Source organism: Cryptotermes secundus, unplaced genomic scaffold, assembly GCF_002891405.2.
Source record: "Cryptotermes secundus unplaced genomic scaffold, Csec_1.0 scaffold2447, whole genome shotgun sequence".
Taxonomy (NCBI): domain Eukaryota; kingdom Metazoa; phylum Arthropoda; class Insecta; order Blattodea; family Kalotermitidae; genus Cryptotermes; species Cryptotermes secundus.
The window spans coordinates 35,129-46,882 of record NW_019745125.1 but is presented as its reverse complement, the minus strand read 5'-3'; the positions used below and the strand labels follow the sequence as shown (position 1 = coordinate 46,882).

The 11,754-nt window shown below is 36.7% G+C and overlaps 1 protein-coding gene and 1 long non-coding RNA gene across 3 annotated transcripts; one reads left to right on the top strand and one right to left on the bottom strand.

Moving 5' to 3' along the window:
* Positions 1–3,767: 3,767 nt before the first annotated feature.
* Positions 3,768–5,324, bottom strand: LOC111875068. The gene is made up of 3 exons (XR_002844662.2): positions 4,847–5,324; positions 4,377–4,648; positions 3,768–4,233 (listed from the first exon to the last, which is right to left on the bottom strand). It is a non-coding gene; the product is annotated as an uncharacterized LOC111875068 (long non-coding RNA).
* Positions 5,325–8,191: 2,867 nt separating this feature from the next.
* On the top strand, positions 8,192–9,942 carry LOC111875067 (elongin-C). 2 transcript variants are annotated; one of them, XM_023871113.1, is made up of 4 exons: positions 8,192–8,253; positions 8,718–8,763; positions 8,845–9,035; positions 9,127–9,942. In XM_023871113.1, exons 2-4 carry the CDS (start codon positions 8,734–8,736, stop codon positions 9,266–9,268), a joined length of 363 nt encoding a protein of 120 aa, XP_023726881.1. In that variant the 5' UTR covers positions 8,192–8,253; positions 8,718–8,733; the 3' UTR covers positions 9,269–9,942. The 2 variants fall into 2 exon arrangements, with proteins under 2 accessions (XP_023726881.1, XP_023726880.1); XM_023871112.2 differs by lacking the exon at positions 8,192–8,253 and adding an exon at positions 8,445–8,577.
* Positions 9,943–11,754: the final 1,812 nt, after the last annotated feature.

Sequence of the window (11,754 nt, the reverse complement as noted above, 5' to 3'; positions counted from 1 at the left end):
GTTGCATGTATATCAGTTGCTGTGTGAACATGTTTACTGAGCCCTACCCTACAATGGCCGGCTATTCTTGCTGATTAAAAATCAACTGCCTAACAATGGACGTTGTTCTATTGTTTGTTTTGCAGCTGTTGCCTAGAAACTGATGTTTCAAAGCTGTTCACTAGCAATGGATGTTTCTCTGGTGCCACAGTTCTTGCTTTTAGCAAGTATGCCACAGTATTATCTGACTGACTGAGAATGGTTAACAATCCTGAAGCAGTGTGCAATTATCTTTGTCACTGTAAGAGTCTGTGAAAATAATTCTTCCTCATTCAGAATGTTCTTAACCCAATGTGAGACATTATTCTCTCTCTCCAAATAGTAGAATGGTTAAGAAAAAATTTCTTTTATTCTACCTACTACTGAGCTATAAATATTCAATATTCCAACAAATATTTTGGATCAGTCTTCTTCTGTGCATAGGTTGTTGTGATTATTGTTGTTATGTTTTTGACAGCAAAAATGTTTTTCTACACTGGGTTAATCAAAATATTCCTATATTTACGTACAATGTTCCAGGGTCACAAAGAAAGTTTCATTCAGGTGTGTAATTGAAATAATGGCTATGATACAGGATTTTTAATATAAACTGAGTCTTGAAACCTGGGACTCAGTTTTTGGCTCCAACGATATAAACTTAATGTATAATTCTTTTCTCAGTTCATTTCTTAGAATATTCTATTCTAGTTTTCCCCTGAAAGTGTTGAGCACCAGAACAAATAGTAACTTGTGGATTACTCCTGGTATTAGTAATTCCTGTAAGCATAAAAGAGATCTATATTTGATATACAGGAGTAGTAACGATGAGGCCTTTAAGAGGTATTATAGACAGTATTGCAAGATATTAAAAAATGTCATAAGAGAAGCAAAAAAGAAGCATTATAGTAGACAGATATCAAAATCCAGTAACAAAATAAGAACAATCTGGAATATAACAAAGTCAGTAACTGGGAAGTTTGCCAAAGTGAATTCAGTTCAGGAATTAAAAGTTGATGGACGGATTACTAAAAATAGGCAATATATAGCAGATTTCTTAAATAGTTTTTTCATATCTGTGGCTGAGAATAACATAAACAAAAGTCTTGAAACAAACAATAAGCCATTAGATTACTTGCGGCAAGCTTTTGATCATCCCTTTCCCAGCATAAAATATCAAGCTGCAACCTCAACTGAGATATTTAAAATTATTAAATCTTTAACAACAAAGAGATCGCATGGTTATGATGAAATATCAGTTGAAGTGTTAAAAATTAGTAGCCCCTTTATTATATCTCCTTTAACATATATTAGTAATAAAATGCTGTCTGCTGGCGTATTTCCGGATAGGCTAAAATATGCTGAAATTAAGCCTTGTTACAAGGGCGGTTGCGAGAATGATCCATCTAATTATAGGCCCATCTCCCTCTTAACCTCCTTCTCAAAAATATTTGAGAAGATAGTTTTGTCTAGATTAAATCAGCATATCCATGATCATAATATAATAGTCAATGAGCAATTTGGATTTAGACGTCAATCCTCAACTGCTAAAGCCTCTTACGTGTTACTCAATGAAATACTAGAAGCATTAAATAAACAAAAAGTTGTAGGTGGAGTTTTTTGTGACTTGAAGAAGGTGTTTGATAGTGTGAATCACGAAATATTGTTGAGTAAACTACAATATTATGGGATACAAGGTAGATTTTATGATTTAATTGCATCATACTTATCAGATCGACATCAGAAAGTACTAATAACAGATATTGAAATGAGCTACACTATTAGATCAGATTGGGATATTGTCAGGCATGGAGTCCCTCAAGGGTCCATATTTGGTCCGCTTCTATTTCTTATCTATATAAATGATCGTTCTACAATGTTTAATAGCACAGTTAAACCAGTCTTATTCGCAGATGACACTAGTTTGGTGATTAGTAGCAATAATAACTTACAATATAATAGGGATGTGAATATCTCTTTTGACTGCCTTAATGAGTGGTTCAAGTCAAACCTGCTAACCCTAAACTTCAGCAAAACTAAACATGTACAATTTGCGGCTAAGTCTTGTCCTAATACCGGAGTTATGGTTAATTATTGCAATAATGTGATCCCAAACAGTACCGAGGTGAAGTTCTTGGGTATAATTGTTGAAAGCACGTGTACTTGGAAGGCCCATATATCCCAACTCATACCTAAGTTGTGTAAGGCGTGTTATTCAATGAGGGTTATTAAACCCATCATGCCTACCGAAACATTAAAAATGATTTACTATTGTTATTTTCATTCACTTTTAACCTATGGAATTATCTTTTGGGGCAATACCTCGTTTAGTGTACAAATTTTTAGAATTCAAAAAAGAATAATTAGAATTATGAGTGGGCTAAGAGCAAGGGATTCCTGTAGACAAGCATTTAGGGATTGGGGGATTTTGCCACTCCAGTCCCAATATATATTTTCTTTATTGATATTTGTTGTAAATAATAAGGGTCTATTCCATACATCAACACAGATTCATGGTCTCAATACAAGGCGCGGTTTAGATTTATATTGCCCTCAGACAAATTTAACAGTTCATCAGAAGGGTCCTTATTGCTATGGAATTAAACTTTTTAATTGTCTCCCATTAAAAATAAAGGAAGTAGTACATGATAATAAGGTATTTAGAGTGGCCTTAAACGCCTTTTTACATTCAAAATCCTTTTATACTTTGGATGAATATTTTGGTTGTATAAATGAGTAGTAATTTACTATGTTCATTCAATATTGCATGCATTGTTTGGATGTGCAGTTGTACATTCAAGGATATTGCACTGATACCTGCATTGTATATAGCAAGCTTATACCTTGACTGGTTTTATTTGGTATTGAACATGTAAGATATAATCTCCAACTTTATTGGTACGCCATGTAACAAACATACCTCATTATAGTTGATGGATGTTGTGATCTTTTATGGTTTGAGATATATAAGCTACTAAGTTGAATGAATTTATTATGTAATGTGTTTTTATTACAATTTTAACTTATTTTATTTACAATTAAACATGGTATAGTGTTATGTATATTTTATGTTGACTAGTTCCATTGTTGGAGCATTTGTTGAAGATATTTGACTTGTTCTGTGTCCAGTGGTGTTGGCCTGTAATTGGATTTGCTTGAATGCAATAAATACTATACTATACTATACTATACTAATGAAAGTGTTGCAACTTTCAAATAAATTCCATTAATGTCATAATTAAATTAAGAATATACGTAAGTAAGTAAGTTACAAATGGATATAGAACTTAAACAAATAAGAGTATTGATTTGAAAAATGCTTTTATTTCTCAACGTAATCTTCCTGTATATTGAGGCACTTGTCCCATCGTTTCACAAGCCCCTGAAAACCAGCAGCATAAAATTCTTTGGGCTGCTGTCAGAACCAGGCGTGTTCACACGGCATGGCCTGTCTCATAATGCATGACTGGTTGCATGCTTCTGTTGAATGGCCTTACGATGTTTCCTGAGATGTTACAGTAGAAGTCGCCATTTACGGCTTGTCCTTGAGGCTGGAATGCGGTGAGCAATATGGCTTCGTGATCCCAGAAGACTGTGAGCATCACTTTCCTGGAGGATGGTGTCACCTTAAACTTTTTTTGGCAGGCGACGCACGCTTTGTCTCAGGTTGGTAATGGTGAACCCAAGACTCATCACCTGTGACAATTCGGGCTAGCATATCGTGTCCTGTATGGTAGCGACTGAGATGCTGTAATGCCAGACCCATTCTTTGCATTTTATGTTGGTGGGGGGGGAAGAGAGAGAGAGAAAAAAAGGTTCCTTCAGCCCCAGTAATATACAATGCAGAAGGGAAAGTTTTTGGAACACCAAACATCAAAATGTATGCAGTTCCACCCATGAAACCACCACCAATACCTCTAACTTTTATTGGTATGAGTTCTCCTATCAGAGTCCATGGAATCACAAGAACCCCCAGGGAACAGAAGCACACATATAATAACACACAGTACACATGTCCAATGTTCCATTTCTGTGGTAATTACAACTTCTGTGCTGTTTTCTGAGTTTATAAAGATTCCAGTATATTCAACAGGGTTTATGTGCAAGTAAATACCTGCAATTAATGTTGTATTGCACATCCCTAGTCCTGACAATATATTCAATGGCCGATGACCAAATCTACAGTAAGTTATTGCTGCAACAATACTCATTATAAATCTGTAACAGAAGGAAAAATATTGTTATTCAGATGAATATCAAATGATGCAAGTAATCTGTTGTATCTGTTCTTTAGCAAAATTAAATTTCATATCTATAATCTGATGGGTATAATACTCATATACGTATAAAATACAATGCACCTTATTAATCCCAGAAATACAAGTGGGTCATATTCATCAAATCCTGATCCAAAATTTTCTCCAACCATCTTAAAAACACGGACAGCATAAAATATGATAACATAACCTCATGATAATTGTTGGAACAGGAAACTGAAGAACAATATGATGACTGGTTTTAATATGGAGGGCACCAATATGGAGTTGGGAAAAAATCTGAACCCTTCACTTTTATTCCTCTGACTCTGTTGATGTGTTGTTTCCGTTAGTGTCTTCAGCTCTTCCTGATAACGCTGAAAAAAAGAAAATAAAAAATATTGTTTATTTCTACTGGATAAGTATTTTTAAAACCTTAATACACATCATTTGACAGAAATCAGTACAAAATTTTATGTTTTAGAACTTGAGAACTTCATGTATGGTTTGCGGCCATTACTATGAATGTTACTACATTTAGGGATGTAATGTCATATAGTGCAGTAGATAGTTACCAAGGTAGATGGAGGCAACATCTTTCTCCAAAAAGTTGCCAATTATCTGCAAGACTACACAGCATCACAACACACCTCTACATTTTACTGTTTGCATCCTGTTGTGTATCATGTCACTATATAAAACCAAGGTAACAGTGATATTAGATTGGTTTCATTGATACACTTACTGTGCTAACGGCCAAAAACCACATCACTCCAATACACCCCTGTTCTATCCTCAGAATGGAGGCAACAGGTTCCTATAAAATGTGGGTAATTATCCAGATTACACAGCATCAGATCTGTTTCTGCCCTGAAGATGCAGACAGCATGTTCCTTCAAAAGGATGGTTAACTGTCTACCAGACCACATGGCATTAAACTGACTCTTCAGCCCCAAAGATGGGGGCATTACGTTCCTCCAAAATGTTGGTAAAGGTGTTTAATTTTCATTAGCAATCATATGGAGGAAGACTACCTTTTTAAATTAATTCCGACATAGTAATTCCAGAACTGGACATGCGGACTTTGCATCATGACGGGATTTTACCACGGGCGCACACCAAGAAAACGGGCAACCACAATGCAACGTCAATTTCCAAGAAATGTCGCCAATTTCAAGCAGGCAACTTGTCTCCAAATTAGCAGGCGCACACTGAGGAAATTTACGTTCTATTAGTTGCCCACATAATCTCAAGCATCTCAAGTGGGCGTGTTTGCCCGCCAATTTCGTGCACTTCTCATCTGCAGTGTCAGATGATAGTTCCTGTAATGATATGTTGGTGGATGAGATCGTTGAGACGGCGTAAGAGGAGAAGACAGGTGAAAAGGAAACATTGCATGCAACCGTTCTTTGGCAACAATTTAAATTCAGATGTTTGTACTGTTTCGAAAGAACATAATCACGATCCAGAACTGTTCATTCAGATCATTTTACAGAAAGAGCACTGAAAGCCTTTTCTTTATTAGTGGATCTTGTAGGACCTCAAATTCAAAGGCAAGATACAAATTTTCGTACAGCTGTGTCAGCAGAACCACAGGCAAAATTATAGTTTTGTATATACTGATTTTTATCTTTCTGGACAGCAGACAAGAAGGCAAACGGTTCTGGACTGAATGGTAGCAAGCATCAGTCAAGTTCAATCTCTTCTTAATTTCCTCCTGAATCAGTTTTTGATTTGTTATAGGTGTGTAGTGAAAGGCAATGTGTCTTTGAGATTATTCTTGCACTATTATTAACTTATAACGCCGGACTTCTGAAATGGTGGTAAGCTTGAGCTGGCTGGAATTCATTTAAATGCCAGGTGGTGGTGCGAGTTTAAATGTCCGTTCCTGTTAGGACGCTTGAACAATTTTGTGCATTGTGTTAGAAATGCTGTATCTAACTAAATTTTTATGTTAAATGGACAGAATTAACTTTGTATCAGCAATGAACATTGTGTCGCATATTTTAACGGAAGATTTGAAAATGTTTATACAAAGAATTACACTCTATTTTCAATTTTTTCTTTTAATTTTGATGCGTACAGCAAAAACGACTTTCTCAGTTCTGCACAAAGTTGTTTTGCATTATAAATTCACTACTTTTTGTAACTCTTGACAAATTTTAGCAGTCGCTGGTGCCATAAAACAGATGGAAGCAATAAAATCATTGGTCTTCTGTTAGCACTACTTACACTATTCGGATTTTCGTATCTTTTGACTAAAGGACAGAAGAATGAAAGAATGGCTATTCAGGAGAAAACTAGAGGAGTCCCTTCTTCAGTACCAATACCTTCCGTTATAGGTGCAAGAGATTATTGCCCTTTCTAGATTCGTGAACAGACAGTTTCGTCGTGGCTGAGATAGAGAGTGCGATCTGTTTTCTGTGCCTTCATAGTGAAATCGAATACTGTAGTTTCATTTGAACCTTTATACATCAAGCAGATGACAACAAATAATGCGTGTACATCGAATTTTACTATATATTTTTAACACATTAATCTGCAATAAAAGTACTGGCTCGTGGATGTGTTTGGGTATAACTCATACGTATATTCTCTTTTTTCTGTTGTTCATTTAGGTATCGCTTTAATTCCTCTAATATGGTTTTACTCAAGTCTGTCTGATAATTGCTACATTTATAAATAAATATTTAGGACTGTGCATGCGCTTCTACTAGCGGCGTGTGCGCGAGCTTCCACTAGCGGAGTTTAAATGGCCGACTGGCCAAAACGGAGTAATTTGGCCACGACGACCATACTCATCACTGGCCCGATCGGGGCACTTCGGACGTTAAATGTCGATAAATGAAGTAAGTGGCTAGTGGATCGTAGACGACGTTGCACATAGGCGGCATAAAAGCAAAATCCAAAGTCATATCTATGAAACGCGCAACAGGATGTTTCATAATAACGTCGTAAATACTTGTGTTCATGGGTGAGAAATTCTCTGTCGGGTGGCCTTTTAGTTTGAAGTCCAGTACAATGGAACCTCGCTTAACGAGCAAAATAATTGTAATAAAATGATTTGTTTAACGAGCGACGTTTCGCATAACGAGTGACGGGAGGGCAAGTCCCGGATTGTGCGTTTGCTACACCAGTCTGTGTTTAGCTACAATCGATCTACATCAACGACTTGCACGATTTGGAGTTGCATTGTGTTTCACAGGAAGAAGTTGTGGAGGAGGTAGCAGCAAAGCAACAATCTTCTGGCGCAATAAGAGAAATACTGAATGCATGGGAAACTGTTGCGTCGTACATTGGAAGCGTCACCCTAATAAGGCAGTGGCTATGCGCGGTACAAATTTATTTAATGATAATGCTGTGTCGCATTTTCACCAAATTTTGAAGCGTCGGCAAAAACAAATGACTGTTAGACAGTTTTCTAGTAAAAAAAGAATTATATATATATCATAATTAATAAACTAATTATTTAGATTTTTTTTTTTTTGATTTCTGCAAATCGAATTCGCATTCCAGGTTGGTTCATTCCGCATAGAAGAAATGATGAAGATGATTCACGCTCCTTAACAATGTATATATAATTTTCTTCGAATAAACGTTATACATAAATTTTTTGAGTATTTTTTTCGGCATGGAACGCATCGTAGTTTATATTAATTTATATGGGAAAAACTGTTTCACTTAACGAGTGTTTCGCATTACGAGTAACACTCTGGAACGAATTATGCTCGTTAAGCGAGGTTCCACTTATTTCATGCCACAGAATTGGGCATCTCGGGAACTAGTCCTACCGATTGCAGCGGCTCTCTACGCCTCGTTGTGTCTAGCAGCGCTAACTGTCGGCACACTTCTAGTGTCATAATCATGTTCATAGATGTCAGTAAGTCAACTGTAATGCCATGTTACATCGTACTTTTTCAACCTGCCCAGCTGTACATATTAGTCAGTGTTCATGGTCTTCATGGTGTTTATGGCGTTCATGGTAAGGTATAGTAAGGCAAGCTTGTTGGTTTAATTGTGAGGTAAATATTTGTTGATAATATGAAAGTTTATTACGTGCCGTGGTGCGATATGTAAGTTTAAATCTGAAGATGTGTTGCGGTGTTATAGTACGTCAGCGAAATTGTTATGTTGGCAACTCTCAGATACTGAAATATAATGTTAGAGTTGGCAACATCATAGTAAACAATTTAAGAACTAGGTTATGTCTTGTTACCTAAGTGATGTTTACTGTTATGTGTAACTATAGTTACGTGTGTAACAACAGTATATTTATATTGTTAAGTGTTACTATGGTTATAAGCCTGTATGTATATATAAGGCATACTTCTCTATCAAATTGCTCAGTCTTAATAAAGCAGGAGTAGAGTGAACACTGATTCTCACTTATCATTCGATCCACGTGAAGTAACAAAAATAACAGAAATTACGTTCGGTTTGTTGTAGGATACGCACACGGGAAATGTCAGGTGATATGACGGAAGATAAAAAGGTAAGTTTGTAGAACGAGGACGTTCAGCACACTATTTATCCCCATAAGTTAGAGCGAATTAATAACTCCGCCTTGCGTTAGGATGAAGAAAAACTGTATGGAGGTTGTGAAGGACCTGATGCTATGTATGTGAAACTTATTTCATCTGATGGCCATGAATTTATTGTGAAACGTGAGCATGCGATCACATCAGGAACTATTAAAGCAATGCTAAGTGGACCCGGTCAATTTTCAGAAAATGAAACCAATGAAGTCAACTTTCGTGAAATTCCGTAAGTATATAAAGAGTTCATAACACAAGTTAATTTTTAGTTTATATTTGATTAACTGAAAATAACTAAAATATTCTTTTCATTCTTACAGATCACACGTTTTGCAAAAGGTGTGTATGTACTTCACATACAAAGTGCGCTACACTAACAGTTCTACTGAAATACCAGAATTTCCCATTGCTCGAGAAATTGCTCTAGAACTCCTGATGGCAGCTAACTTCCTTGATTGCTAATTTAATGCCAAATTATCAGTGTTTCCTCCCATATTACTGTGGGCATTGCAAATCCTAGCATCTGAGCTGTAGGAATAGCAGCAAGATATTTCCAAACATGCACATTGGACTAATACATTTGAAATATTTATATGAATGATCAGTACCTTTGTATCTGATTGCTTACACATGATATTTGAAATATGTACCTTTGCTCTGAAAGATCTCCACATTTGTTTTAATTTGCATAGTGATAGTGATAGTGATACATTCTTTACTTTTAACAGAATGTTTGCATGGATGATGACTCATATTTGTTCATTTGAATAAAACAAAGGACATTTGATTTTAGGTGTAATAAAGTTGAAACCATGTACAAAAATTCCTTTCAGGTATACAAATGAATGTGGCTGCCATACCTTCTGAGTCTAATGCAGAACTTATAGTAGGTGGCACTTCTGTTTTGGTGCTTTTATTACCAAAGTGTGATACTAGTATTGCATCAAATGAAAACAGTACTGTTGTATTTGTACTTACTACGGAAGAAACTGATGTCATTTGAAAATTCTTTGGTGCATTAATATGGTAAAGTTTCAGATTTTGAATTCGTGTTGTATGTAATTCATAATACAGTTGAACTCAGTTATAGCAACACCCTGGCTGTTGCACTAAATATTGAGTGGTAATAATTAAATCTCATGTAAAACTCATGCTTTTCCACCTCTTTTTGAAAGACATACATGGTACAACCACTTCATTCATACCATCAGCTGGCACTTTTATTCTCACCCAACTTCTTTGCATGGACAGCAACAAATTTACTGGGACTGTCTCCTGGCATCAGTGTTAGTGACCCATTTTAAACAATACCAAGTGATGTCCATGATGTGTACCAAGTGACTTTGAATACCTCTCATCTAAGTGCCCTCAGAAAATGGAAAAAGTTGCTTCATTAACAGGCACTGAAAGCAGAATAACTGAATTGCAAACAAAAGAGAAGTGTTAACTTAATGATTTAATCCCTTTAACAGTTAGTGTGACTTATTTATGACATAATTTCTGTGGTACCTTGGATGACAATATAACGAAGTTTGGCTGTATAAGTTAAAGAATATCAGTAACCTAATATTATGTGTATTTCATGAATGGTAATATGTATATGCAACATGAAGTGAAGTGAAGTGAAGTGAAGTGAAGTGATGTGATATAGAACTTCCCAAGAGGGTTGGTAGTTGGGCAGCACTATAACTACTTAATGAAATTTTCTGAACAGATGCAGCATGTGAGAATTGAGGATCCCTGAGTGGTGTGTTATCAAGTTGATGTTCTGGGACATAACGCCATGTAGTTCGGCAGAGAGATACCAATTCATTTTCTGCCTCTATCTTCATGATAGAAGTGAAGTTGCACAGGGAAAAATGGTATGCATATATGAAAGGCAGGACAAGAACTGGGAGCTGTGTGTGAACCAATAGGAGGATCCAGTGGCTCAGAAGTTTTGTGAGGTTAGACACAAAGGGGAAAATAATTTGAAACGTGGGTAAGGGAGGAAAATTAAAGGCAGAGATTAATAAAATTAACTCAACAGGGAAGTTGAAGTATAAAAACACTGACACTGCAAAATGAAGGCATATAAGACTCTGAGGAGGTGGTACTCAACAGCGTGATCCATAAGCCCTCTGATGGTTCTGTTGACTCCATTTCCTGGCCCCATGGACTGGAGAAGCTGAGGGGGGTTCGTAGAACGTCTGAACAGTTTCTTCTACCACATTCAATTTGCCATGGAAACATGGTCACCTTTTCTTCTGAAACATCGCTATATGGCTGTCTGGCTCACTGAGAGTATCAGAAATCCACCCATGCAACTCTCTGTCAGAAGTCCGGCTCGCACCACCTCCCATCCAACAAGAACACTGTGATCTCCACCTCATTACACAGGGTCAGGGCTGTTTGTTATAAGGAGAGTTTTCATGCTGAGTTTGATTTTGTTCACTGAAGGTGTGGTCAGGTCTGCATTGGACTAAACATTCTGTAGTGATCAGTGTGAAACAGTGAAAGTAAAGGTAAAGTTGTTTCTATGCTTAATTAAGCACTATGCCATGAAGACATGAATACAGGTACAGTTCCACTATTAGCACTAGATTTAGGTTTATGGCCAGCTTCACGCCCCAGCCATTTTTACCCGGGGGGAAGGAGCTCCAGATACCCATTGGATAGGAGGCTAGGTGGGCCCCAGAGCTGGTCTTGGATGTGGTGATAAAGAAAAAAATTTTGCCTCTGACAGGAATTGAACCCCAGTCATCCAGCCTATGGCCCTTCATTGTACTGAATGAGCTCTATCCCGGTTCCTAGCGTCAGACAGTACCATCTGCATATACAGTAAAACTTGGTTATAGCAACATCGGTTTCTGCGACACCTTGTCTATTGCGTCAAATATTCAATGGTACGAACTAATTCCTCATAAAGCAACTGTTTTTATACCTTGCTTAGTACGACATGCACAAAT

What these genes read in the sequence shown, in the direction of transcription:
- LOC111875067 (XM_023871112.2), top strand. Translation starts at nt 8,495, where the DNA reads ATGTTTACTGTTATGTGTAACTATAGTTACGTGTGTAACAACAGTATA. An exon ending in ATATGACGGAAGATAAAAAG is followed by an intron (nt 8,764 to 8,844) that starts GTAAGTTTGTAG and finishes GCCTTGCGTTAG; the next exon opens with GATGAAGAAAAACTGTATGG. An exon ending in GTCAACTTTCGTGAAATTCC is followed by an intron (nt 9,036 to 9,126) that starts GTAAGTATATAA and finishes TCATTCTTACAG; the next exon opens with ATCACACGTTTTGCAAAAGG.